Below are 27853 nucleotides of genomic sequence, written 5' to 3'. Positions count from 1 at the left end.
GCATCTGAATTTCACTACCTACCAAAACGTGGGTTTTTCTGAAGAAAAAAACAGTGTGGAAGCTGTGTCGTAACTGTGTGTGTTATTCCCCAGATGTGACACACTCCATTCTGTATTTAAGATGAACCTCTGAAAGACAATAAGCAACAGAGGGTTTCTGAGTTAGTCCCTGCCAGAGGTGCTAAGAATTGCTCCAGGAAAGAGTTCCCAGTTAGGAAGTGTTCAGCACAGCTGAGCCTGGCTTGGCTCAGACCTATGCAAAGAGGCTGTGCTAATTTTGGGAAGGGGCAAAGAGGTCACTCTGTAAATGTCTGACCTGGAGCACTGGAGACAGAACTGCTCTGTGCATAAGTTGTTTTGACTTTGCAACGTGTTTTTTCTAGTATTTTTTATTTGGGGCTCTGGGGTTTAAAGATTTCATTGCAAAGAAGAGGAGCTGCCGGAAACTAAGACAGGCTTAGGGGAATTCTGGCATCTTTTGCTTTTGTTGTGCATGAGACACAAATAAATGTGCAACACTGCACGGGTTATGCTCTACCTCTGGCTAACCTGATCCTCAAACAAAGCAGCTGCAGAGTTCTTACCCCAGCCCAGCCCATGGGTTACCCATGAGGTGTCCCATGAGGCTCCAGCCCAAGACTGGAGCTCCTGAGAGGAGGTGAATATTGGATACAACTTTGCAGTGCTGAATGCCAGGGGAAAGGAAGGATTTTTTTCTTGTCACCAATGCAGTTTGTGGCCTAAAGCATGAGACTTAATTGCCCTTGTTATAGCTTGCATAATTTCTACATTATTAGTGCTTATACAATTACTTGGCTCATTTGAAAATCTAGTAGCAGCATTTGACTTGTGACCTTCTGTAGCTGTGAAGTCCATAAAGTTGGTCTCTTGCTGATGTAGTGCAGTATTTCCACTCCTTTGAATTATGTATTGTCTCTCATTTATTTCCTTTTCTTCCCCCATATTGGTCAGGGTAAAACGAAAGCTCCGATTAGCTTTTACTTTGAGGGTGAGACTGTGGTCAGCAACAGTTTCTAAGAAAAGCCGGTTGATCCCATGATTTTGGCTCCTTGTTTCCAGCAGATAAATATCACTAGACTTGTCTATGCAGTCTGGATGTTGCTCTTCCATGTTTTGCAATAACAAATGCCAGTCTTTGTTAAAGCCTGAAAGAGGTTATGCTCAGGACATATCCCAGCACTCAAGGTAGGGTAGCCAGGTGGATACTGGCCATCATCTTGAAAATTATGTTTTTTCCATTTTTAAAAGCCAGTCCCCATTTTAGGAGCATGGAATTAACTTTACACCATAGCACTTGGTATCAGGGACCCGTTGAGACAGATTCAGACTATAGCTATGGTCTACCCTCTGCAACTGTGAAGGCAGAAATATATAACAAATGAAAGCTGGGTGTTTCTTCTCATTATTGTTTAAGGGACTCCAAAGGAAAGGAGTACAATTGTTGCAGTTCTGACTGGAAAGGATGCTCTGCAAACCTGTATAGATATCGCTGTATCGGTCACATGTGCTTTACAGGAAGGTTTTTTCTCTGTGTCCAGCTAGGATTGTTTTCAGCTTTTATGTCTGCATTAAAGAATTTGAGGCACAAGCAAAAGATCCATCCACACCACTTCTCCTCAAACAAATGTGCCGTGTGCCTTGGCAAGTGTCTGTGTAAGACCTGAGGTGCCTCTTGAAGAAAATGGCAATTTTAGCAATGAAGGGTTTCCCAGCTTTATGTGCTGTGCTTTGCCAGCACGTAGTGGGACAGCTTTTCCATGGGGGTGTATGTGAGTAGTGGCCCTTGGGTACACGGTCAGCAACCCAAGCAGAGCAGTTCTGTGCAAGCGATGCGTGTCACACTTCATTTCTGCAGATGACCTTTGCATTTCCTCAAACATCAAGGTTTAGTGGGGAGGCAGTGACCGAGACTGGGTTTTGCTAGCAGAGATGTGCTAACAAGCTCTACAAGTAACTGTCAACAAAGGGCTCCCGATGGAGTAATAACTTCTGCACCATTGTAGCTTATTCCTGCCTCACCCAGGACTCGATTAGCTTCACTCCCATGCTGTCTGCACCAGGGGCTTTTGCCAGCATGTCTATGTTGATCACAAATTGTGACTCACTCCAGTCCTCACTGGCATATTACACCAGCAAACTACCCATGATTTAATCAGGTGTGCAGAAAAGTACAGTGAACACTAATACTCGATCTTCAATGCCTTCCAGAGGAGCACTATGTAAATCCTAGTTATCTGTTCCCCTCCTACGTGAAGGAGACAGCAAGCTGACACGTGACAGGCAGGAGTCCAGTCGTTGGCTTCACTCCCAGGACAGCAAGAAAAGAGCTACGGTCAGACTTTCCAAAACACTTAAATAATTTAGGAAGCCAGATCCCACTGGAAGTTGATCTCCTTCTCTAACAGGTGAGCAAACTCAGGTACAAGGGGAGTGTTTTACCCATGTCCACACAACAGGTCAGAGGCAGAATTGGGAATAAAAATCTTGCCATGCTGCAATTGCTCATTTCATTTAATCTCTCTGAAAAATACAGGAGAAATCCAAATGGATGCGTGAAAAAAAAAAAATAAAAAATGCACTCCCTAATGCTTTGGGATGTTCTTGCCATCCTCCTGTGAACCTTAGCAGCTTGAAAGATTGCAAGGTCCCGGTGTAACATGTCCCTGTTACATTTGGTCTGTGGTTGCAAAAAATCTCCCTTTCCTTCAAAACGCAGGGCTTCCCTCCTAAAACAAGCAAGAACTTAGTCAGCTGTAGAGGTTCCCCGGTATCCTCATTCCATTAGGAAGATTTTCCAATTTCTGAAAAGAAGTGTGTAAAGAAACAGTTTGTTTGGCTTCACTTCAAATATTTAGCTCATTTTTCAGCAAGCCAGAGGTCAGAGTGGGATCTGTAGGTCAGGAGCAGAAAAAAGTTGCTTTACACAGTGAAACCCCAAGACATAATGAATTTTGAATGAGCGGTCATTCCTCTGACTGAGGCTTTCTAACATTTAGCAGGAGTTTGGAGGATTTTTTTCCCTCCTTGTGAATGCGGGAGGGATGGGGGAAGCTGTGCACAGTTACACTTTTGTTAATTTTTGCTGGCTGCGAACCATTACACATAAAAGCGCTTCTGTGAGCAGGGTCCCATCTCCAGGCACGTCACTGAGATGAACTGGATGGCACAGTGTATTCTTAAGTAGCATCGTTCACGTAAAAGACATTCCAGGGTGATTACAAACCCGTCACCTTTGGGAAACCCTCTCTCACTTGGAGAACACATTCAGGGATTGTTCTGCTCTCCGTGCCACTGAGCCTTGGGCTACTGCTGCCCCATGGTAAAATTTTCCGTGGAATTTCTGGTGCAAGGCTTGGATGGTTTCAGATGCAAGTTTGCTTGCTGCTAGATTGGATTGTTTCAGGAGTTTTAAAGGAGCCAATGTGGGTGGGTAAACAGGCACGTGTGCAAATAGTAACACATGCTGTGGGATTTTTTTATTCAGTGGTCTCAGCATTGTCCCATCCTGTGTGTAGAAAAGAGGAGCAAAACTAATGTATTGATGGCAGATATATTCAGGACAATCCCAATTTCTAGATATGAGTGGGAAATTGAATTAAATCCAGGATAGCATGAGTAAAATATAGCAATTAACTATAGAACTACAAAGCAACGAACTCTTGAATTGCTTCTCCATGAAAAGAGGGGTATTTCTGGGAGCACTGGTTGGAGATGGGTAATTCTGAAGGAGTAGGAGAAGAGGAATGAACGTTGGACTGGATTTAATAAAACAAGGGTGGGTAGCCTAGGGGCATGATGACTGTTATTGGGGCTCACAGATTGGTGCGTGGATTAATTTGTAAGGCCTGCCTGTTCAGATTTTGTATTGCTAACAGCTCCTGAGGCGGATGCTGTCCTGTACCTTTTGTTGCTCAGCCCATCTAACTGTACCACACTGCATCTTCCTCCTCTGCCAAGAATGTGGGTGTAATCACAGATTCAGGACTAACCATGTTGGAACACATCAAGATCAGTTATTTTTTTTACCATTTTTAGGACTACTGCCAGACTACACCCTTTTCTCTCCACAGTTATGAGAGCAGTTTAAAATGTCTAGCACAAGGCCCGGACTTGGTTACAGCAGTTTCTTGTGCGCCAGACTGGACTTCGCGCTGTCACTTCATCAGCAGGATGTGGCCACTTCTCACTAGGATAAGTCCACATGGGTCTTTAGGAACAGGATGAATCTCTGACCTTCCTTTGCCTGGATTGCATGCTGTTTCATGTCAAGAGCCTGTGTTTTTCATAATCGCTTGTTTTGTCACTGGATACCAGGACTAGATTATTTCTCCCTTCTTCCTTCCTTTTGGCTAAGGCTTTTTCTGATTTTGTTGCTGTGCTTTGCTTTAGCTCTGGAAGAACCTGCATCAGATTTTGGTGGAGGTGTGATTAGTCTTTTATCCAGGAGCTCCTGATTAGCAGCTGAGCTTCCTGTGTTCCAGGTTTCCTCCTGGAAACTATCGTTTTCAGCTAGGAGTCACATCAAACCACGCTGTTCTCTCCAGCCTGACACTGTTTTAAGCCTGCCCCAGGCTATGGTGGAGCATGGATTTCAACTAACTGCACTGAAATGGGCTTTGAGCCAAGCTGCCTGACTCCAAAGTTGAATAACAGCTGAATTCCCTCCTCAAATCTAGCAGCAGTCTGGATTTATGAACCCTCTTCAGAGCTACCTAGATTATTGCTTACGTGCAAGAGTTTTTTAGGAACTCATCTTTTATAGAGACTTTACTGTTCTGATTTCTGTCACTTAATATGAGACTTCCAAGTCTTGGGTCAAAGTGCTTTTGCTACCACAGACTTGCTGATTTACCGTAAGCAGCACATTTAGTCCCTGTTTTGGTGTCCTGTCCGGTGAAGTGAACAGATGATGCCACAGTTTGCAGGGAAGATGAATTTACTTAAGACTACTCAGTGCTCAGTTACTCTGTTTACAGCTGTTATATGGGTTTTTAAATGACAATGTGATACTCAAACACCTTAATTTCAATGAAAGTTGTTTCAGTTTCATTGGAAATTCACAGCTAGGCTAAACTGTCAGAGAATTTCAGGCTGAAAATTTGGAAGGAATTTAAGAATGGGACATTAAATTTATTTGGGTAAAAAGTGCCATCTGAAAAGCTCAGCTGCAGCCTTTTAATTGAACAGCCTCTTACAGCAGAGCAGCATGTGTTGTGAAACAGCGCTGAGCACTCAACAACTGTCTATACCACAAGATACAATAGCTAAATAAAAACCCCCATTATTTTCTATTACTGTGCAGTAAAAATAAAACTGAATAGACATCAGCACAGAGCAAGGGCACTGAGCTTGGATGGCAGTCGCATGTTTAACTGCAGTGATTTTCCTTGGAAATCAGACCCTGAAGATTTTGGCCCCATGTATGCTGAAATGCTCATCGGAAATACTACAGCTTACTGAGAAAGTGTCTGAGTGGCTTTTTATCCCCTAGCCTGCACTTCTTCTAGCTAGAGGGTACATTGAAGTGCTCCTCATGGTGGTGTAAAGCTCACACACACTCTTGGCAGAACAGGAGCCCTTGGAAATGTATCTTCAGGTTGTTTCATCTCCCAGGAACGTGTTCAAGAGGACTTATAATTGTTTTTACTACTGCCTGAAAGGTTAACAGATCTTCTGTGCTGTATACAATCCTGGGATAAACTATTCTTAGCTGCTTATTCCAGATAACTCCTTAAATAGTCTTCGGAAAATATGCAGAATGCTTTTAAAATATGATGTAAAAGGAGATACTGCTTTATGTGATCTGAGGTAGATACTCTGACAGTGTCATTGCCTTGTGGGGCCTGTGCAAAAATATAGATTTTAATGGTTTAAACAGGGACTTACTTCTGCTCCTCCGGCTTTACTATCCAGCCATCCATTCTCTTCCTAACCTGTAAAGGCAAAAATCTGGTTGTCTTGTAGTGGAAATGCATTCATCCCAAATAACAATTTCCCTTTAGTAATTACTTCTGTTCTCTTCCATTTTGGCCAAAAACATCGTTAACACCCACACACACTTCCACTCCCCTCTGCCTACCTCCGTCTCTTTCTGCTGGGACTCCTTTTAGAGCTTTGACTCGTCTGACCCAAGGTAGTTTCTGTTCCTGGTTGTGGAATATTTGGTGTACCCAAATTACCTCGTCGTCATGACACATCTTGCAGTGACAGGCACATATCCTCTTCTGTAAAGGTAGGTGGGAACTGGCAGCCAAGTTTCAGCACTCTGAAGGCACTAACGAGGGTGTCGTTGGAGCTGCCTCCTGCCAGGGCACGGACGGCTGGTGCTGTTACATCTGGCCACAACCCAGCCTGAGACTTTCTGCTGTTCCCGGGACTAATGCAGATGTCTACCGACTCCTTTTGACTCTGTTATGTGTTTGTTGTGTTTTTTAGGGTCCCCCAGGTCCCCACGGAAACCCTGGCTCACCTGGCCCCCCAGGCCTGAAAGTAAGTATTGATTGGCGTGAGGAGCTTTTGCCTTCCTGTTCCAGAGGGTGTCCCCGTGGGGGAAGTACAGCTTTTTCTTACCCTGCTCCATACAAAATGACAAGTAGCTGAAGCCCTTTCTCCCCTCCCCTCTGCTCGCACACAGGCCTTCCAGCAGCACAGCCAAGGCCTTTTTCTGTTCTTCTGAGAGACCCTGCTGTGTGCCTCGGTTCTTGGTTCTCCTTAATTTCAAAGACTGCCTGATTAAGATCCTGCTTAAGCTACGCCGTGTCAGGGAGCAAAATGCTATGTTGAGATGAGGGCAGTGGAATCCTCCCACTCCAGAGCCTCACCAGGTCTGGATTTCTTTGCTTTACCATTTCTCTTCTCTGGATTTTGCACCCTACTCCTCCTTCTTTGGGTACGGACTGACAACACCCGGCTTATCCTCTGCCTTCCTCCTCCTGAAACTCCCTCTTCCCTCCATCCCTCTCCAGAGTTTCTGGGAACCCTGACTCCATCAGTTCTCCCAAATTGATCCTGTTTCTTCCTTCTAGATGTCCTCATCTCTTCCATGAGGTCTCAGAGACCTCCTCCTGCCATACCAGGAGCCCTGTGTTTTGCCCTTTTCTCCCTCACACGCATTCCTCCTGGGGTGCTGTAGCTGAACCTTTGCATGGGACTTTAGCACAGATGGAGCTCAGAGGGGAGCTAATTCTGTGTGCTGCAAAACCCTTCAGAAAGATGTTTTGTTCCTGTGTATAAGGCTTTGCATTACCTAAAGATTGTGAAGTTCCTGGGAAATTGGTTTGGATTGTTTTGGTGTCATTGTTTACACAGAAATAGATTTATATTTTATAACACTTACTTGGGACTAAAGGATAGTTGGGTTTTGAAAGGCAATGTTTAATAGAGGTTTTCCCTATGAAGGAAGCTGTAGGACGTCTCAGCCAAACATAGCGAAAGGTACGAGCGAGAGTCCTTGCTTTTCATGATCTCATCAGTAGGCAGAGATGTTATGAACACTATTGATGCTCTGGGAAAAAGATTCTGGAAACTTGGCATGCTGCCTCTACGTGATTAAAAATTAGGCACTGGAGACATGCTGGTGAACAGCAGCTGTTTTAAATTCAAAAGTGTAGTTATATGGCCTGAAAAGTGAGGCTGTAAAAGTTCTACATCTTAGTGTTCTGCATTTATTCTCTAGCAATGACTTCCAGATCACACTTGTTGAGTTTTATAAGTCAAATCAAAGTTCTTTTATCTAACTTCCAGTCCTGCAAATTCAGCCTGGTCTAATCACTGGAGTCAAACTACGTTTTTATGCTATAGGATTTTATTTTTTTTTAAACACTTAGCCTAATGCCTTGTCAGAAATCATCATTTGGCTGTAAAGCTGTATTCAGCTAGTCTCCTACTAGAAATAAAAACTTCTTGTATGCATTTTTCCTCCATCTTGATGCATGGTCTGGCAGCAGGAAGCCCTCAGCAGATGTATAGCTGTAATAGTCTGCAGCAGACATCTGGTGTCATTGGTCTGTGCAATATATATTTTAATTCTGTCCAGCCACCATTTGCAGGATGAGGCTGTTCTACATGATGCTTTGTCAAAAGCATTAAGACTGAAATGGGATGTGAGAGCTGTAGCTCAGCCCAGGCCTGGGCATAACTTCGCCTCTAGCAGGGAGAGCCTGCTAAGCCCTGATTGCGAGATTTTGCATAAGAAGCACTTTTTGGTAGGTGTGTATCGGATCCCAGAGTTTTGACTTCCCTTTGGCCTTTCATTTCTCTGGTGTTACATCAGTCCAAAAGGATGGACTTTACACAGAAAATTGGTAATTCACCCCCTTACATTTTAAATGTTTATACTCTTCACCAGTCTTGACAAGCCTGTGCTTGGGACCTGATATCTTTTTAGTAGACCCAGGCCATGGCTGAAATGACCAACTTGTGAAAGCTCAGCCTGGGCGCCAAGGCAGAGCAGCTCCAGCTAGAGCTTCTCTTGCTGAGAGCCTTGAAGTGGCTGCTGGACTAGGTCTTCCCCAGATAGCAGCTAATACCAGGGAAAAAACAAGCAATCCAAGAAAGGGAACTGAAATTTCCCAGATAGATACAGCTTGGAAACAATGACTAACACCGAGTCATTGTCACTTAGGAAGTAACCCAGGAGCATAATTTTTATCAGTTGAATTAACAGAGCACTTACAAGGTCAGGCAGTCAGCTGCATCCAAGGGATGTGGCGTTGCAGCTGGCAGACATGTGCGTGTTTGTGTGTGTCTCTTGTCCAGTTTGTGACTTGGAGAGCATCAGCGTTGTGTTGTCTGACCGCTGCTTTTCTGCATCCACCCTCTGCAGTGTCCTCCTTATTCTCATCACTGCAGCTGAGCACTTAGAATTCTTGTGCTTAGGAAGCTCATCTTTTGCACAGAGCTGTATGTAGCTGTTGAGCCAAATTCCTGCTGATCTGCTTGGGCATGGTTCCACTGACTTCAGTGGCATTACACCCGCTCGTGCCACTTGAGAATTTAGCCCATGGTGCTTTTCTCAGCAATTTATAATGTCTAACTCCTTAAAGGGGATTTCTTGCCACTTTTTTGCATTCTGTTCACTGTCCTTGGCAGTTGAAAAATTGCTATTGCTTCTAGTTAGCAAGGACTTATTATGGTAGATAACCTCTTAAATGCCTGTGGACATGTGCTGGGCTAGAGCTGTGGCTGTCTGTGTGACCTGTAAACTGCTGGTGGGGACAGGAGGGGTATTTTTGCTAATGACTCGATGTAGTTCTGAGGATGCCCCAATAGAGTTTGGGACTGGGAGTAGGGTTACTTGTCAGACAGGGTGTGTATTTGAAAGCCATTACAAGAGTTGGGTTTGCATCTCTCATCTGGAGGCTTTTGGCATCAGGAGTTAGTATGCTTTGCTTAGTTAGCTGCTCTGGATAAAACGCTGTTATAGCGCTAGGAAAAATTGAATTTTCATTTTAGTGAATGGTTTGGCTCCAAGATAGCTCATCAGTTTGGCTTGCTGATGTTTCAAATACTAGTAGTGGGATTGCAAAGCTGAAGTGTTTAAATTGCACAGCTCTGGACTTTTCCCAGGTAGGGAAAAAACAGAAGAGAACTATTTCTTCCTTTACAAGAGGAAGTAGTGTGCTCAGTTGGTTGGAATGGGAAAGAGGAGAAGCTTGTGGGCAAAGTGCTGTGGCTTAATGATGGACAAGGCTTAGGCTAATTCTCATGTTGTGGCTGCTGCAGGAGAAGAGTTGGGCAGTTAATCCATAATTTCACCCTTGCATCCAGGCATCTGCTCTCTCGAGTCCTGATGCCATCTTGCTGATTAATCTTAGGGATGCGTGATCCTGCTTGGGGCTGAGTTCTCCACCTGTGTAATGGTCTCAGCAGTGCTGAACACAGAACCGTGATACAAAGCACCATCTTTGCTAATGTGATCTGGAGCTTCCCATGGAAAAACATAAGAGGCTTGTATTCCTTTACATGGCTCAGAGTCATTGCATTGAGCACATGGCAAGATTTAGGGAGAGTGGTGGGTGTCTACCTGCTGCAGTAAATTAGTTTTGCAGAGTAGAAATTAATACCCTGCAATCCTGAGGATTGCTCTAATCTGTTCCAAGCAGTTGTAGCACCCACTGACTGCTCTGAAGCTCAAAGAGTGGGAGAATTGCCCTGATAACAGCTGCATGCAAAGCAAGATTATCTGCATGACTTCATTTACTGTTTGGAAACCAGGCAGCCTTCATTCAGAATTTGTACAGATGCATCTGCCTTGAATCAGCAGTGCTCCCTACAGTCCATAGCCCAGTAGTCTCACTCCCTGAACCTTGTAGTTTGTGGTGGATGGTGGAGGAGGAGAAGGGGAGATTTACACTCTGTGCAAGGTGGGAAGTGTGTGTTGAATGTCATCGCAGTGAGACTGCAAGGAAAAGCTGCACAGCTAGCTATAACTAGACCTTTGTCTGCTAATGAGAAATGCCAGTTAATAAATACTATTACTCCTTTGTAGGGTCGAGCCTTCCCTCCAAGCACTTCCCTTGACAGCCCTTAATTAACCCTCACAACTGTGCTGTGCTTGGAGGTTGGTTTTGAATCCCGTGCTGCTGAGGTGGCACACAGAGAGTGTGACTTGTTTATGATCCCAGGGGTGTTAAATAGCCAGTGACCGATGCTGGGATAACTGTGTCCTAGCTGCGCCAGAAGAGATGTTACACAGACCTGAACTTCTTTGTGTGCAAAGCCTCACCTCTCCCCTGCGAAAAGAATCTGGCACACTTCAAATCTCTTCAAGTTTTCTCTACTTCTGTCTCACCCTGTTAGGTACACACATTACCTTTCCACCTTTTAATAATTTGAATTGGGATTTTCAAAGGAATCTGCTGGAATTAGATGTTTAAATGCTGCTGAAATCCTAGCCTGTGTTTGTCAGAAGATCACAGTCTTAAACTGTAATTTCTCTCGTCACGGTTGTTAAAAAGGAAAATAAAGAATGCCACCACTTAAGATAAAGTGTGCCTCTTTCTTCTGCCAGCCTGAAAGCCTCACAATTGCTCTGGCTGCTGGTAGTAGTGTCTAATTAGTGTAACTTTCTCTGCAGTTTCATCTGTTCCTCACAGTTAAAAAAGCAACAGCATCTAGCAAGATGTTAAGAAGGATGGTTTAGCCAGGCTTGGTAATTATTTTTGTGATGGTAGTTGTAGACAAGTAAGAAATCACAGCTGTCTAGTCTAATAAGTATCAAAAGTCCTGGCGATGCCTTCTTCCAGTTATCCTTCCTTTAGTCAATTTAATACTGTCAAATACTATTTAAAACTCAACGCTTTAGCAGAAGCAATCGCTCACTAAAACCACCCCCAGCAAATCAGCTATACCCGGGGACTTTAATACATTTGGGATGTTGGAGCACGATGGAGATAAATGAAAATGTTTTTCTAATTTGCTGGAAGCAGCACCACATCTGTGGGCCGGATCCTTGGATTATATCATTAATTTAAGTTTTTCATTTCAGGGTCAGAAAGGTGATCCTGGGCTGTCGCCTGGAAAAGCTCGCAATGGACAGAAGGTAAGATGTTGCCCAGAGTGCACAGGCATCAGGACCACGGTGCACTTTAAGCCCTGTGCATACACATGGAGGGAGTCCATACTGCAGCCACAAGCATCACAGCTACTCAGGTAGACTTAGAACTGAAAATGAAGGCTCAGACCCCTGATTCAGGACTAAAGAGACCTAGCTAAGGTATTGACCACAGTGCACTGAGGTGTCTGCTGCCACAGCTTTTTGTTGTCCAAGTGTTTTTGTGCACAATCTGCAGCCAAACTTAAGTCCCTTCTGCTGCAGGCACATGGTGACTTAAACTAAGTATTTAAACTAGCGCATATGAGAGACAGCCACACCTTGCTAACTCTGGGCATGCAGCTGTAGCTCTGGGCAATCCCAGTGTAGGCAATAAAACCCTTGAAGGCAAAAGAAAAGATGTTCTTGCCAAGGAGCTGCAAGGGAGCAGTTTGCCTCACGTCGCAGGTCGCGGCTGTGAGAGCAGCTTTGCTGTCCCGCTGGTGGAGAGAAGGAGGTTTCTAAGGCCACTGCACTGCCAACGCATGGACCCTGCTGTGTGATTACCAGGGGCCTTTCCACCAAGGTCTCCTCAAATCAGCACAAAGCGCACAACTGGGAAGTGTAGCTGGTTTCTGGATTTAGCAATTGTGAAGCATCAGAGTTCTGCTAATTCTTTTCAATACGTTACAACTCCCGTTTTTGCTGTTTCACAGCTGAGCGATTTTTACTGAGGCAACAAGGCCTCACAGAAGTCCAGAAATGAATAGTAGAGCTATCAGGGCTCCACAACATCTACCTCAATTAGTTCTTTCAGTGGTGTCTACACAATACTTCATAACTCATGCCCAGGGCAAGAAGCCTGGTTCTCTTCCTTTCATCATAAGCCTTGCTATAAATGCACATCTGGTAGAAAGCCATGAAGAACTTGGGCCCTTCCTTTGAAGCCAGATGCCTCCATGAAGCACAGCAAGCCACACAAATACAAGATGGAGGGTGACGCTAGAAAACATTGAGAAGGCTGTCTGAAATGACAAATAACTTAAGAGCACGAGATGCCTTTTGAAATTTCTGGTACATCGGAATGGCATCACATGGAAATCATCCACCCGCAGAGTCTGGAACCATTTTCTTGCAAGCATGCTCAGTGTAAGGAAGGGAGAGATCCAGATCACTTTTAGCTCATGTTAACAAGGCTTTATTCCTGTTAGCAGTAATAGAAACAAGGAGTTTCCAGCAGGAGTTTGGAGTGATGCCTAATTTTCAAGCTAGATACTCCAAATGCATCTTCACTAAGCAGGCACAGCACAGTGCTGGAGACTCTAAAAGGTTTTTTGATCCTAATCAGAGGAGGCCAAAATGGTCTTGTGCAAATGGGATTGGATGTTAGAGAGGTCTCACAGCAGTGCACTTCTCTGTTCCTGTGATGATTTGGATATGCCAGCTGGGATGTGATGTAATCCCTTTTCAAAAGTGCAGGCCACTGCAAAAACCCTCCCACCAGCAGCCTGCAAAGGTTCCATCCATGTCATACAGTCAGGTTAAATAATTATACCACCAGCGCCATCTGAACCGGAGCCGTGGGCTGAGCCAGTGCAGTAGCTGAGTGTGAGCACAATCATAGGATTTGGCAGGAGGTACCTGTTGTTCTTATTGCATTTAAAAGCTAAAATTTTCTTGCCTTGGTGATTTAAATGCCTATCAAAAGGCGAATGAAGCATGTGACTGAATGAGATCATTGAGAAAAAGAAAAAAAAAAAAGCATTCATTCTGCTGGCAAAAAGCTGGACTCTAGCAGCAGCTGCCATTAATTAACTGGGTTTATTATTTATATGAGCCAGTTAATAGAGATGTTGTTTAAATCTACACTTCTTATCCAGTCAGTTTTTGAAGAGTTGTGATTAGAATCAGAAATATCAATAGCTGGGTGCTACTGTTGGCAAAATAATTTCAGTTAACAGTATGCTAGGCATAAGGAAAATGTTGCTGAAAACTAATTCAAGTTGCTTGCTTCCTACAGGGAGACGTGGGCTTACCTGGTTTGACTGGGTTCCCTGGACCACCTGGTAGAAAGGTAAGAGTATTCTTTTCTAGTGAATAAGATCAATATTTTTATTTTAAAATGTTCTTCTCTAACTCTGCCTAAAATATTTCATTAAGTCCTAGTACCCATCAAAAAAGTCTTATGCCTGTTTCACAGGTGTATAAACTGGGATATAGACTGAAGCAACTGCCTAAATGTTGTAGCAGCAAGACTGTGTAAGAGTACAAAATTAAATTCTGGATCCAGATTTCTGTTCCTTCTTTGAATTCCACGTCCCACTGCCCTGCATCATCCCTCTGCACCCTGACACTGGGTCTTCATCAGGAAACTGAATTTAGATCTGGTTCAGCCAATATGTTAACTAAATGGATCTACAACTGACATCAGTACTCAAAGGTCAGATTTGGAACAGTAAACCTTGACTGTCCTAGTAAAGCACTTTTCAAACAAAATATCTGTATGACTTCCCTCTGTTTTGCTTCGAGATTGATAGCACTAGTCGGGTTTTGCTTTATTTGGTTCAATATTTATGTTTCAACAACATCAACATCACCAACAACAAGCCTATGCCTAGAAAAAAATGCATAAGGGTAGACCACAGGAGCCATCCCTGCCTTCAGGCTGCAGCAGTGTATGTGCTCATGTTCATGCATGCAAGTCTGCACGGCAATACCTTAGCCATCCACACCTTTTATATATCAAGGACATTTCAGCTGACCTTCCAGTTCCAGGCTCTGTTGGTAGGTCGGTTTGATTTTGTGGAAGCTGGACCTGTTGCAGTGAGGCATTTGACAGTTGGGCTCTGTGGACATGACTTCCCTTCCCAGCAAGTCGATATTGATACCGCTAAGCCCAACAGTTAAAAATTAGCATCTTGTTTCAATCACTTCATCAGTCAATGGGCCATTGAAGATACGCTGTTCCTCAGGCCAATTAGCTGCACACAAACACCTACTCAGGTATGCTTTAAGACTCTGGGGAGAGGAAGAAGCTGTGGAGGAGGCTGAAAGAAATTCTCCCTCTCCATGATTGCTTGTTGTGTGCTTTATATTGGAATCAAATTGCCAAGAGTAGGGGCTGGGTTCGTTTTTCTGCTCCCAAGGCTGGTCGTGCTTGGGGTGCTGTTTGGAGCTAGGAGCAATAGAGTGATTAATTACCAATCTTATTCTGTCACAAACAAGTTCTAACAAATAGGGTGTAAAGAATACCATTTTCCTGGTATAACAGCTCATAAAACAAAACCTTGTGGTTCTGATCAGCAAAATGCAATGTCAGGAGTGCAAGGACTCATAATGGAAAAAGTGGAGAAGGAGTAAGAGATTGAACAAACATTCTGGAGTCCAGCACATGGCCTTCACATCTGATCTCGGCTCCCCAGGACAGGGTGAAGACAGGGGTATGCTTCTGTTTCTTCAAGTAATGAGCAAGTTGGATGCTGAAATTTTTCCTTTGGTACAGCTTAAAAAAAACCTCCCAGTAGCACTAGTCTGGCAGTGGTTTTGGTGTAACCTGGCTTTTATTAGCATCCTGCATTAAGAAAAAATTTACAGCTGTTGGAGAAATGTTTGGAAAAAAAATCTTTTTTTATCTGGATTCCCTGCTGGCATTTTCCCAGTGAAAATATGCTGGTGTTTGGCTGAAGGTGGGCAACACAAGTTGGCTACCAGAAAACAGCAACGCCTTGGAAATGGACACCCCTCCTGCGCACTCCATGGAGGGACTGGGAAAAGAGCTCTAAGGGCTTTGATCTGAAAACACCATGTAGAAACTTTCAAATAGGCAAAATATTTTACCAGGGGAAACAAAATACTTTTCCCACTAAATGAAACAACTGGCTCAGCAGCATGAGCTAAAGCCACAACCAAGCAGCAGATGGTTTTGGATAGTGTGGCTCACAGCGCTGTGCCTGCCCTGTGAGTGCAGACCTCTGCTTTTTGTAGGACTGGAGGGTCCGATCTCGGAGAACCCCCAAAGTCTTTTTGTCTGCACCCATTTATGAGTGTATGAAACTGCCTTTGAAGCAGCAGATGTAATTCTACTCCTCTCCACGCAGAGCAAATGTTGCTTTTGCTGACCAGCAGTTCTGGGGAACAGTGGCAGGAGGACTTGGGTGCCCCCTCTGCTCTTCCCTCTGGTGCCTACAAGGGGGCTGTGGGCTTTGGCTTTTGGTTGGGGGCTGCAGGCTACAGCTGCCTTGCAGATGTATTTCAGCAGAGCACTGCGTCACTGCTCCCAGCCTCAAATGCTGTGGAGGAGAAAATGGTTGTACGAGATTGTAGAAGACAGCAGCAGTGAGAGAGAAAAAGCTTTGTTACAGTCACTCAGTAAAGACAGAGCTAGGAATTGGTCGGTGCTTCGGAACACATCCTGTCACCCAGATCTCATTTGCTGGCCTCTTTACTCTTCTTCACATTTCCTATCATAGTGCAGGATGATCCTTTTTAGCTAGGAGAGAGTGGATTATAAATATCATCACAGATGAGTAAATCCTTCACTGGAGTGCAATTTCCTCTCTAAATCACAGCCCTTTGTGTTGAGCACCCTGTAATCATCAGGAAGTGTTTGGATAAAAGAGCAAATGCAGTTGTTTTCATACCCTCTGCCCTGTCATTTTAGTGCTATTTGAAGAGGATTTTAGCAGGTAAATACTTACACGTTGCAGCCAACTTTAGCATACACAAAGTTTTCTGTTTTCTCTTCGCTATAATTAACCTGAGACAGAAGTAACTGCAGCATACTATGAAGAAACACACATTCAAAGCTTCCCAGAGTTCTTTATATGTAGCGAGGAGGATATTTATTTAATAGGGTGCAACAGTAGCAGAGTGTCTATATATTTAAGTGCTGTTCACTTACACTTATTATAGAGATAGCAATGCAGTATTTGGTGTAGACTTTTGCTCAGGGAGTGCCTTGAGCATCTCAAGGGCTATCATCTATCTGCTCTGGGTGGACATGGCAGGCTTGAAACACCTGTCCTGGAGGAACCCATTCAGAGCACACTGATTTGGAGCAGCCAAGCTAGGCACCTCTTTCTTATCAGTGGAAGGAGCGAGACATCTCTAAGTGTTTGTATCTGTGGAAGTAGGTGCTCCAGGTGTCTGGAGACAAAGGTAGTTCCTGCTCCAGGCTGTGACTGGAAGAGCTGGGCAAGAGGCCCCAGGGGGAAACCCCACGGGCTCTGTGCTAAATCCCAGGGTATGTCTGGAGATGCTGAACCCAGGACTGTTTCTGTTGGCAGCGCTCTCTGGAAGAGGTGAGGGGAGGGCCAGAACAGACGCTCTCCGTCTGCACAACGCCCTGCTGTCCGTGTTCCAGGGACGGCTGATACCAGTGCTGGGCCTTCCACACCCCATAGGTCTGGACCTTCACAACCTTATGGCCAGACACCCAACCAGGGTGGAGCATCCTCTCTCCTTTCTGCTGGTGCTGAGCCTCTGCCAAGGAGCCAGGGAGAGGATAAGCAGGAAAGGATCTCACGAGGCAGATTCCTGGAGAAGGGCAGGGAGTCCCATCTGCTGGTCCGGCTCCAAGAGCTGTCGAGGCACTTCCAGTTAGGAGCCACTGGCTGAAATGCAGTAGCAGCAATCGGAGAAGGGACTTTGAGGTGGTTCAAATAAGGGCCAGCCAGTAGCCAAATGGTCTTTCAGGTCAGCCGCCACCATCTCAGGAGGTACAGCTCAGTCAAAAGAGCAGGCCATGATACATCAGACAGGTCAAGCAGGAAAGAAATGGTGAAAAGGGAATCAACATTTTTCCAGGCCAAAATGTCTGAAATAATGAGCAAGGAGGAATGCAAAGGGGAGTGGGTGGTAGCCAGGATGGCTGAGAGCATTGCATACCTCCGCCAGCAAAGGCTTAGGCTGCAGGTCTAGATAGCCCATGGGAAGAATAAAAAAGTCATTAAGCAGAGGTGTGGAACAGAAACAGGCCCAGGTTCATCTAGTGAGTGAAGCAAAAGACCAAGTCCTCGGCCAAACCAGGGTTTGGTTATGGCTTCCAGAGCAGGAGGGTGCTCCCCTGTGGGTTTCACAGACAGGCGATGTGTACCGGGAGCCCTGGCCAGGGACAGGGTGAGTAGCAGAGACTGAGTTACAATTAGCAGATGTAACTCACCCTGAAAGCATTTTGTTATTTCTGTACTATTTGTGCAAGGATTGTTTCTTGTTTATTTTCTCTCTCCATTTGTTTTAAGTTAAATTTTCTGACCTTTTTTTTAAATCTTGCTAATAGCCCAGATAAATGGTCATCTCTGTAACTGAATTTAATCTTCTAATCTGGTTTGACTCCACTTGATGGAAATGAGTTTGTTTTAAATAGCTGAAGCATGATAATAAAGAAGAGAGGAAAAAAAAAATCTAAAGTGCCTATCACTTGCAGAATTTACTCAGTGTTTGAAGAGACCTCTAGGTAAATCCTGGAGAAAACAAACTCCCTTAAAACCCATACTGATCGGTCTGCAGTTGAACAGGCTACCTTTGTCCTGTTGCAGTGTCTGCATCTAAAAAAAAAAACCAACCAACCAACAAAAAACACTGAAAAACTGAAGCAGGTTTATGAAAGACCTGCGAGAATGATTTGAAGCCTGCAACGCCAGCCAGCAAACTGGATTAAGAAACTCATTCTAATTAATTCAGCCGAGAGAGAGCAGGTTAAGAGACAGCTTGCTCACCGTTTTAGGTTGCTTCCTAATGAAAGACTCTGGACCTCGTCACGCCTTGTAATGGATTAGAAAAACTGGAATCCAGACAAATTCAGGCTAGAAACAAAACTGAATATTCCCATGACAGTAAGCGGTTATTTTGGCGTCTATGGTATTTCAAGTTCTAAAGCGAAAGTGAGTGCTCTGAAATGGGAGTGACTCATGTTGTGTAGTCCCCCAACTTGCCCAAAGCCAACGTTTCACCCTACGAGCCTGTGGTTTCCTAAGGATTAAGGATAGCTTTACTAAAGGTGTAGATTACAAATAGACAGATACGAGTGTAGATACAACTCTAAGTCTGCTCATGGAGCAAATCCTGCTTGAGTAACCGCCAGGCCAGACCCCAGCGGGCGCAGGCTGCTGATGCCACACCGCGTTGCAGCCGCGTCTGGGGACATGGGCAGGGTTTGGGTTATGCAAGCACAAAGTGGCACATTAAAAGTTTGCATGATTGTGTGGTGCTATCCCATATCTAAAAACCTGCTTCTCCTCAGAACTTTACTCCCACCTGCAAAAAGAAGTTCAAACCAAACCCAGATTTTAATTTTTTTTTTCTTATTATTCATCCCCTCCATCCTGTTTCAACAGGGATATAAAGGCTACCCTGGACCACCAGGTCACCCTGGAGACCAGGTGAGTCTTCCCACTTTCCAACACTGAATCTTTAAGGGATGGATTTGCTGACTGATGCTCGTTTGGATCCTGTACAGCCTGCTCAGTGTGGACAGCCAGCTCCTTCCAGGGGCAGCTCGGTACACGCAGGGGATGCGCAGTGAGCTCCCCTGCTGCCAGCAGCTGGGCGCATACACTGACCGAGCATCAGCAGGTTGGTGGGAGGACACTGCCTCGGAGTTTCTAAATTTAATTTCTGATTTTTATTGCTCAACCACGTTAAGTTTACATGGTGGAAGAAATACCAGCTTACCCTATTCCCCTTTTATTTTTTCTTTTACATTCATTTCACCTGGACTTTACTAACCATGTCATATCAAGTACTAACATGTAATTCCTCTCCCAAAGCCCATTCCCCCTCTCCCCTTTTCTCCCCCTTCTTTATTTGGTTAAGTCTGATGTTTGCAGTTCAGAAAAAAAAAAAAAAAAAGCAATGAATAGCAGGCCCTGTTAGCAATGATGTTAAAGGATATTATACATGAATCCATTTAGTTTTGAAGAATTTTGGCAGTGCTTCCCCACCAGTAAAACGGTTCCATATGCCAGATATAGATGCAGCCTTACACCTTCTCTTAGCCTCCTTGTTTCAAACTATCTGCTGCTTTCACTGCAGATGGAGGGAGAAGGAGAAATGGCAACACTTGCTTAATGCATGGATCCTATTGACTTGGCTTCTGTGTGTTTTCCGCCCTCATTAATTTATTCCACAGTCTACTATTAATATTTTCTTCCTCTCTATAAATTTGCATCAGGTTAATCCATCCCACCCTCCTTTCCCCCCAGCTCGAAGAATGAAACAGCTAAAAGGCTTCCCAAGTGTGACATTCATCTTACCTTCTCTGCCTTTTCTTTTTTCTTTCCAAAGGGCGAACGAGGACCAGATGGAAGTCCAGGTGCCAAAGGTTATCCTGGCAGGCAGGTGCAGTAAAATCTCATCGTGCTGTGCACAGACTAGGGATTTGGGTGTGCAGGTAGCTAAATATATGCCCCGCTAAATATGTGCCCCATTAAAGACAGTGCAGACCTCTAGAATATGTCTGGATATTTTCTTTCTTCCTTCCCTAAGATGCTGTGTCAATGACACAGTTTTTCAGCTCTGGGGGACACTAAGGTTGTTAGAAAGTATTTTATGCCTATGATAGAAACAACCTATATTTCTATAGCAAAATCTGACAAATTATTGCTTCAGTATAACAACAGGGGAAAAAACAAACAAACAAACAAAACCAACAAAATGGCAGAGCAGAGAAACATACCTGCAAGCTGCTAACCATCCACTTTTAAGCACATTTTGCATCTAAAGTAGAACAGATTAGAAACCTGGGACAGAAAAAGGCATATTACCAAAAGAAAACAATTAGATAAATTCTCACTAGTAAAATTCACTAGCATGATCCTATAGATACATATATATAAAATTATACATGGATCATAAATATATATAAAAGTCATATTTGCAGCTGCAAAAAGGATGATGAAAGTAAACCAAGTCTTTGTTTTCATTCTGAAAAAAATGCACAAAGACAACTTCAGGAATTGAGTGTGCAAGGGAAGATGGATCAAGATTGGACACTTTATTGTTTTACTGATGTAAGATGCTGAGTAGTAGGAAGAAAACTAAGAGGAAGAATTTGTAAAACCCTAAATGGTATCTGTTGGAGGGCAGAAGACCTGGCCCTGTGACATTTTACAGTGAGATGAATTTGTCACGGTTTTCTAAAATCGACACATTAATGCTGGATTCCACCACGTTTAGTTTTAAGTACATAGCTAAGAGGCTAGATAGATGTCAAAGATCCCAAGTAGTCTGTCAGGGGTTTTCAGACTTGTCATGAGTTCATGCGTGAGTTTTTACCCAGATGTGCAGGTTATTGGACTAAGTGTGAACTGGATGTGCAGAACAAATCTGCATCCCCTGCCTCAGACTATCAATAATGTACAATCCATTTTAAATTGAAAATTAAGTTGTTACCTTGCTTAACACGCTGGAGATGGTAGAACTGGATGAGAGCTTTATGCACCTGACTAAATGCTCCATTCATAGTCTGAAAGGCTCTTAGAGATTTGCATGCCAAAGAATCTCCTAGGTGTGAGTGTGTGTTAGATGACTAATACGAAGAGGTCCAAGCTATATTGGACATACAAGGTTAATGAATGCTGTTTAGCAGTTCACAGCAGTGTTCTGCCCATCAGATAAGCAGGGTGAAATCTTTGCGCTTGACATACGAAGAACAAAAGCGCTTTCTTAAAATGTGGTTTGGGTCAGGAAAGTGACTTTTTTTTTTTAAGGCAGCTTTTTTCAGCATATCTGAACACTGTGTGTATCCAGCATCAGAGCTGTTTACTTTACCAAGATTTTACTACTTGTTACTCCTGTCAGCTGTGCTGGCTCTGCAGCGCTATGGGAGAGAGAGAGCTTGGCTCTGTTTTGATTTGCGCATCATAGGCAGAATTGTTAACTTCACCCCGATGGCTGAAATATTTGGCAATGATGCATGAGCCAGGAAAAAGCACAACCTGACTTTCAGATCCCAGCCTGAGTGTGCAGTGCTGCCAGCTAAAGAAAATATGGACTTAGCCCTTTTTTTTCCCCCCCCTTCCCAGAAAGCCCAACAACATTTGGAGCTAGAAAAAATGGACCTAGAAACTTGCTAGAAGACAATAAACACGAAAAATTGTTATGCATTTTTACAGGGTTCTTTTTTGCAGTACTTCTAAGTGAGCAGCAAGAGGCATAGAAGTGGTACGGGGAATGTATTTTCAGTTCTTTCGATAGCTGTTGATGCTGCAAAGGGTTAGAGGTGTTGCAGTACCTGCACTGCTAAGTGACTTTCTAGGCTGTAGAAATTAGAGAGGCTTTCTCACTGCATCAGGGCCCGCCTGTGTTCCCTAAACAGGTATTGAAATACATTTGTCTTTGCTGTGCATGTGTTCAGTTAGGCAGGAAAATGAATCAAGAGCTGTTGGGTACAGAGCGTCACTGTACATCACATCTGAAGTGTAACGCAACCTCTGTGCCCCCTGCTGCATTAGCCTTTTTGGTCTTTATGATCAGAAATCACTACTTCAGCCCCGGGGAAGGCTCACTATGTGCAGCAGTCTCAGGTTCTGCAGAGTCCCAGCTCCCCAACAATGGGAGATTTGTTATTTGTATCATTTTGTCCTTTTTTCTCCTTTGTTGATAGGCCTTGGACTCGGCACTGAAAGCAGAACCACGCAGGGACGGTGCTGGGGATTTGGCACTGCTCATTAGGTTAAGTTAAAGCCTGTCCACATTTGTCTTTGTTTTTTCCCTTCTGTTCTAGGGTTTACCTGGCCCCATAGGGGAAGCTGGTCCAAAAGGCAGTCGGGTAAGCAGCCTTTCATTTGTCTTTTTACTTGTTTTTACCAAAGGTTTCTCAAGAAACTTTATGCTTAATTTTGCAATCCTGACGCTAGTTGCTTTAATTTGTTGGATTCGGGGGATTTGAATTGCACACCGCTTGTTTATTGCAGCACTGCTAATTTTTTTCAAATTAAATGTGGAATGTACCAAGATCAAAGTTCACTAATAGCGCTGATGATACAAAGTCAACCCCTTCAGAGCTCACATTGCAGAGGAGGAAAGAATGGCATACAAATTCCTACCAAAGCCTGAACTTTCTGCAAGCCCCATCTCCCAAAGGCCTCTTTAGTTTCAATGAGTGTGGTTCAGCGGTCTTTGACCATGCTGAATATGGGCTCTTTTGGGTATAGACCTGGGTTTGGGAGTGATTTATATCATTATGCAGAACAGCAAGCCAGCATCTTGAAGCCATGTGCAAATACAAACATTAGTATCTCTGTCCTGCCTGGTTTTGCTCACCAAAATTAAATTGCTGGGGGTTCACGCTCACTGCAAAAGATTTTTTTTTTTTTTTTTTACCAGCTAAGGCTCTCGTTAATCACATTTTGTTCTTTTCCTGCAATTATAAATTCACATTGAGCTTCAAAGCCAATAAAATCCCCCATTCCTCTCACATGTGATACTTTCTCTGTATGCAGTAAATTCAAGCAGCTGGATTTCATCACTAGGAAAACTGCAAGGAATAAACAAACGCTGACCCTGTAGCTAGCAGTATTCTTGCACTGGGAAGGGAGATGGCATGTTCAATGCCCTGCAGGAGAGAGGAAGATCTGAGATAGCACAGCTTGCTCACCTTCTGCAAGTGATGAAGTTTTCCCTGGTGCATCTGTTTAACTGGCCTAACCAGGACTTCATGTAATTATGATGTGGTAGATGTGCAGAATGCAAGACTTGAAAAGTTATTTCCCACTTTACACTCCTGAGTACTGAGGACTGCAACATTTATGGCTACCCAAGAAAGCCATTCCTCGGTTCAACTGCAGTCAGTCAGAATTGGGTACTAAAGGGAGATCCCTGCATTTTGTGGATTGAGGGAGCCAACTGTAGACTCTTCTCTATCCCCAACCTCTATTTTTTTCTTCTGCAGGAAGCAGTTCAGGAGTTCCATGGTTCATCTTGGGGTTCAGGAGGCAAAGGCAGGCAGCGCTGTTTTAATGTAGCCCTATTTCCTAGCTAGGTATTATCCCCGAAGGAAGCGCAACCTAAAGGGAGTGATGGACTGGTGAAGAAGTTTGGTGGGGTTGACAGTAAGAGATTTAGTGATGATGGAGAAAGAAAGATGAGAGAAAAACAGTGTTAACACTTGGCTCTTATAACAGTGAGGTGCCACTGAGGGGGCTCCCTGCTGAAATCCACTTCCTCTTGATTCTGCATGTTTGGCACAAATTAGTCCTTTGCAAAGGACCAGCACACAAGGTAACTTTGTACTAACTGCAGAGCAAAGAGGATTAAACACAAGGCTTCAATTGTTTCAGGGGAAGGGAAATGTAGCATTTTATGTAGCGTGTCTTGTCTGAGCAGGATCCCAAGGCCATAGAGAAACATCCCATACTTGAAAATGCGACGCCTGCTGATGAGTGTGGAAGGAGCCGGTTTTATGTGAAAGACGTTGGTGCAAAGGAGACTTCTTCACAGCTGGGTGTCAGAGGATCTGTATCTATGTACAAGCTGAGCCTTATACACCGATCCAAAGAGCCTGAACTGGCACTCTCAGCCTCTCCCTGCCTAGGTGCTTGAGTTGACAAAGTGTTTGCAAAAGGTCTTGATGGTGCAACGGAGTTTGCAGGCTTGTAGGCAGAACCCTTACGGATTTGCTCCTCTCTCAGCGACAGGGTGGCCGGCAGCCCTGCATGCCAGGAAGAGGGGGTGTTTGCATGAGAAGGGGCTGCAGTGTGCAACCACCACGAGACATAAACAGAAAGAGCTTGGTATAACAGGACGTTCTCGCCACGTAGTTGGGAATGAGTGTGAAAGACAGGGAGAGACCCCTTGGAGAGATGAGAGAAGGTGTAGGCATGTGGATTGCTTTTGCCATCACTCTTGCTAACCTTGAACCAAGCTCTGTTTCCCTCAGGTACACTTAGAGCCAGCCCAGGTAAGGTTTCTTCTTGCTGGCCTCTTCCCGCCCGGAGTCCTCATGATCCCTGGTGTGAGGGTATGTGCCCTTGGACTACATCGTGGAAGCCAGCACCATGCAGTCCATGGGCATATACACTTGCCTCAAGGTTTATTTCATCACGGCTGCCATTGACCGACGCTGGAGGAGACTCTGATGTTCAGGAAAGACAGACTGACTGGTTGCTAATGGAGAAATGTATTTGACTACTTGTTTCCTCTTTTCTTTAGGGATACATTGGTCTCCCAGGATTGTTTGGGCTACCAGGGGCTGATGGAGAACGAGTGAGTATTTTGTGAAGAAAACCTTGGTGTGTTGCTTGAATACAGTTCTTCAGAGCCTGTTGTAGACTTCTCTCTCCCTTGTTCCTGAGGAAAGAGGCAAGCATGCCTAATGTTTAACCATACCTTCTTTAGTCTGTTTCTACCCTTGCATGAGGACCTGTGTCCCTGTATGTTGCTGACATTCAGCTCAGGAAAACCTAGGCTTCAGACAGGGTCATCAGACCTCACTGTTGAGTGGAGAGGAGTTTTTCTATGTTTTCCTTCACTTAAAAACCTGCCTTCCTCCTCCCCCTTACTAGTTTGTCTTAATGGAATGGGTCAGGGGGGAGAATGTACATGGAAATTTCCTGATCCCACAGGAGTGGCATCCCAGCCACAGTGTCCCAGCATTTTGGGTGTCCAACTGGAGGTGTCTGGAAAGAGCCTGGCTCTTGGAAGGGACAGAGCCTGGGTCTTTCTGACAACGACATTCCTTCCAGTCACATCAAGTTGGGCAGTCGAGATTGGGGCCTGTGGATGGGCAGCTGTGGCTGCTGTTCCCATGTGTCCTCACTTTCCCCCATCCTTTTCATCACGCTTTCTCCAACCCCACGTGTTCAGAGCTCTGCAGGACCTCCCTTGGTTTTTTGTTCTTATCCCCCACATCCCCCCCCACCTGCCTGATCTCTACCCATCCACGGATCCCCTCTTCCCACTTCAAGAGCTCCTAATGAAGGTCACTGTAAGATGAAGACTGCTTTGTTCCAGCTTTTTCTCCCTCAAATGCAAGCTCCAGAAACCAGAGAGGCCCCAGGAGCATGTGGGAGTGAGTGTGTGTGTGCCTGCCTGGAAGGGGACTACCCTGCACTCTAGAGTCGCTGATTTAATGCTTGTATAACTAAATAAGAAACATAAACAGAAGTTCTCCAGTGAGTGCCTTGGCGGTGGCCTTCATTCGGTTCCAGACCAGTAGCTTAATGACTGCTCCTGCTAAGCACAGCTTCAGCCCGTTGCCCTGGGTGTGGATGCTGCCTGCGTGTGTCCTCAGGGAGGGCCGTAGTTAGTGGGTGAAGGTTAATTGTCTTCTGCTCTCGCAGATGACTGCAAGTAGCTGACATTTTGATTCCTGAACAATGCCGCAGTCATTAGCCTGTTTTGCATTCCCCTTTCTCTTCTAGTGTTGTTTTGTATTGTTGGTTGGCTGTTTGCTTTCTCAACCAGACCTTTTTTTTTTTTTTTTTTTCTCTGTGTGTTTTCATTGCAGGGGATCCCTGGAGTTCCTGGGAAGAGGGGCAAGATGGGTAGGCCGGTAAAGTTTTTCCTCATCTATTATGCAGACCTTGTTGAATGAACCTGGAAACAAAACATCTGGCTTTTGGCTGTGTCCCTTCATATCTTCTGATGGGAACTAAATGGGGAGATCAGACAAACCTTTCCATTTCTCCCTTCTCACGCAGGAAGAAAACTGAAGATACAGATACTGTTCTCTTCCTTTCTTCCATGGTCTGCCGACTTCAGAGGCATTTTTGTTCTTTTTCGCACCATCTCCATGCTCCCTTGGATCTTACACTTCTCAGATTCTCTTCTGCAACATCTTCCCCTCTGTCCTCACTCTGGCCAGCCTCTTCCCTGAATGTTCTTTTTAATTCCCCACCACGATTGCAGCATCCCAGATGTCTGTGCTTGCACTGTTACATCTGCTGCTCTCTGCTCCCACCAGTCCCATCACGTTTGCCTCTTTTTGCTGTGATTCTCTCCAACTCTTGTACCATCCTGGTTTGTGTAATGCAAGCACACTTTTGTATAAAAACCTTTTTGTTCTCGATGGTGGTTAAAGCAGTAACAGATCAGATGAAGACCTGTTTGAGGAGGAAGGAGAGCGGGTAGATTTGAGAGCTTGGCCAGGAGGAAGAGGTGTTTGCAGGTAGGGCTGAACACAAGGTGGAAACGGTAAGAGCTGCATAGAAGGGGGTTTGTGCTGACTGTATCCAAAAGCAAATTAAAAGCAGGTGGGAGAAGTACTGAAATGAATAGAGGAAACAGGGAAAGGACAGAAAGGAAAGCTTTTCCCACATCAGCCTTCTTCCAAACAATTCTGCGTGCTTCTGTTAGCGAAATGTGTAAAGTTTTTTGCTCCAGGAGTCAGCAGAGGGATCCAGCACGTTTGTGCTCTGGTATGTCTCCTTGCCTTTGCACCTTGTCCTTCATGTTAGGCTGAGTTTCTCTCAGTCTCCTGACATCATTGCACCCACAGGCTTCTTGTAAAATATCCACTCACCCACACATGGAAAAATCCAGTGCTTTCCCCTTGTCACCCTTGCATGCGAATTTGTGCTTTCCAGGAGTCCCACGCCGTGCAAGCATCTCAGAAGTGCCACACTTATCCTGACTGGCTGTTCTCTCCCTGGGATGGGGGGAGGCTGAGCAGATTTTTGGGGGGGAGTAGTGGAAATCTGTACCAGATCTTACAGTTTTGTAAGCCACTGGTTGCAGCAGAAACCTCTGTGATGAATAATTGCAGAGAGTCAGTCGATGTAACGATGACTCATTGACCAGAGTAAAACAAACAAAGCAACTGTCGTTAGGTACAGGGTTTTTGCTCTCTGCCTTGTTTCTGCAAAGAGCATGCTGGAGGCTCAAAGCATTCCAGCTGTTGTTTGGCTAGCATTTGTAATCTTCCAGGCAAGAGTGTTTGTCTGTCGGTCAATGTTACAAACAAGGGGCTCCCCTGAGATCAGTGGGGAATCTCTCAACCGCGGAGGCATTTAGGCTGGGATCTAGAGAAGGGATTAAATGGCTGCGCATGAGCACCTTTGTGCTACTCGGCTCTTTCAGAAGGTCTTGGCTCCATCCCTGTTTCATGATATCAGGTTTAATAAGAAATCTTGAATGGACCGATGCTGAGGATTTGTACTTCCGAGCGTGAACAAAAAGATTAAGTGACATCCAGAGTTATTCAGGAAGTCACTGGGAGAATGGAAAGTAGGAACCAGCTGACCTGGTTCCCTTCCCAACACTTATCTCCTGGCCTGTGCTGTCTCCCAGCCGGTTTGCAGTGTTAGTGAGCCTGCTGTGATTTTTCTGGTCTCTCACATTCCCACACTGCTCGGTTTGCTG

The 27853-nt window shown here is 44.6% G+C and overlaps 1 protein-coding gene across 3 annotated transcripts in view; it reads left to right on the top strand.

The window, feature by feature from the left end:
• Positions 1–27853, top strand: part of LOC141968743 (uncharacterized) — a 162154-nt gene that overhangs the window by 26870 nt on the left and 107431 nt on the right. For all 3 annotated transcript variants that reach the window (XM_074923809.1, XM_074923810.1, XM_074923808.1), the window contains exons 5-12: positions 6457–6510; positions 11510–11563; positions 13575–13628; positions 18889–18933; positions 19838–19891; positions 22278–22322; positions 24704–24757; positions 26001–26045. In XM_074923809.1, coding sequence (XP_074779910.1) covers positions 6457–6510; positions 11510–11563; positions 13575–13628; positions 18889–18933; positions 19838–19891; positions 22278–22322; positions 24704–24757; positions 26001–26045 — 405 coding nt within the window. The remainder of the gene's footprint in view (positions 1–6456; positions 6511–11509; positions 11564–13574; positions 13629–18888; positions 18934–19837; positions 19892–22277; positions 22323–24703; positions 24758–26000; positions 26046–27853) is intronic.

The sequence above is a fragment of the Athene noctua genome, chromosome 20 (genome assembly GCF_965140245.1).
Source record: "Athene noctua chromosome 20, bAthNoc1.hap1.1, whole genome shotgun sequence".
Classification (NCBI taxonomy): domain Eukaryota; kingdom Metazoa; phylum Chordata; class Aves; order Strigiformes; family Strigidae; genus Athene; species Athene noctua.
Note: the sequence above shows the minus strand (reverse complement) of the source record. Positions and strands in the feature narration are given on the sequence as shown.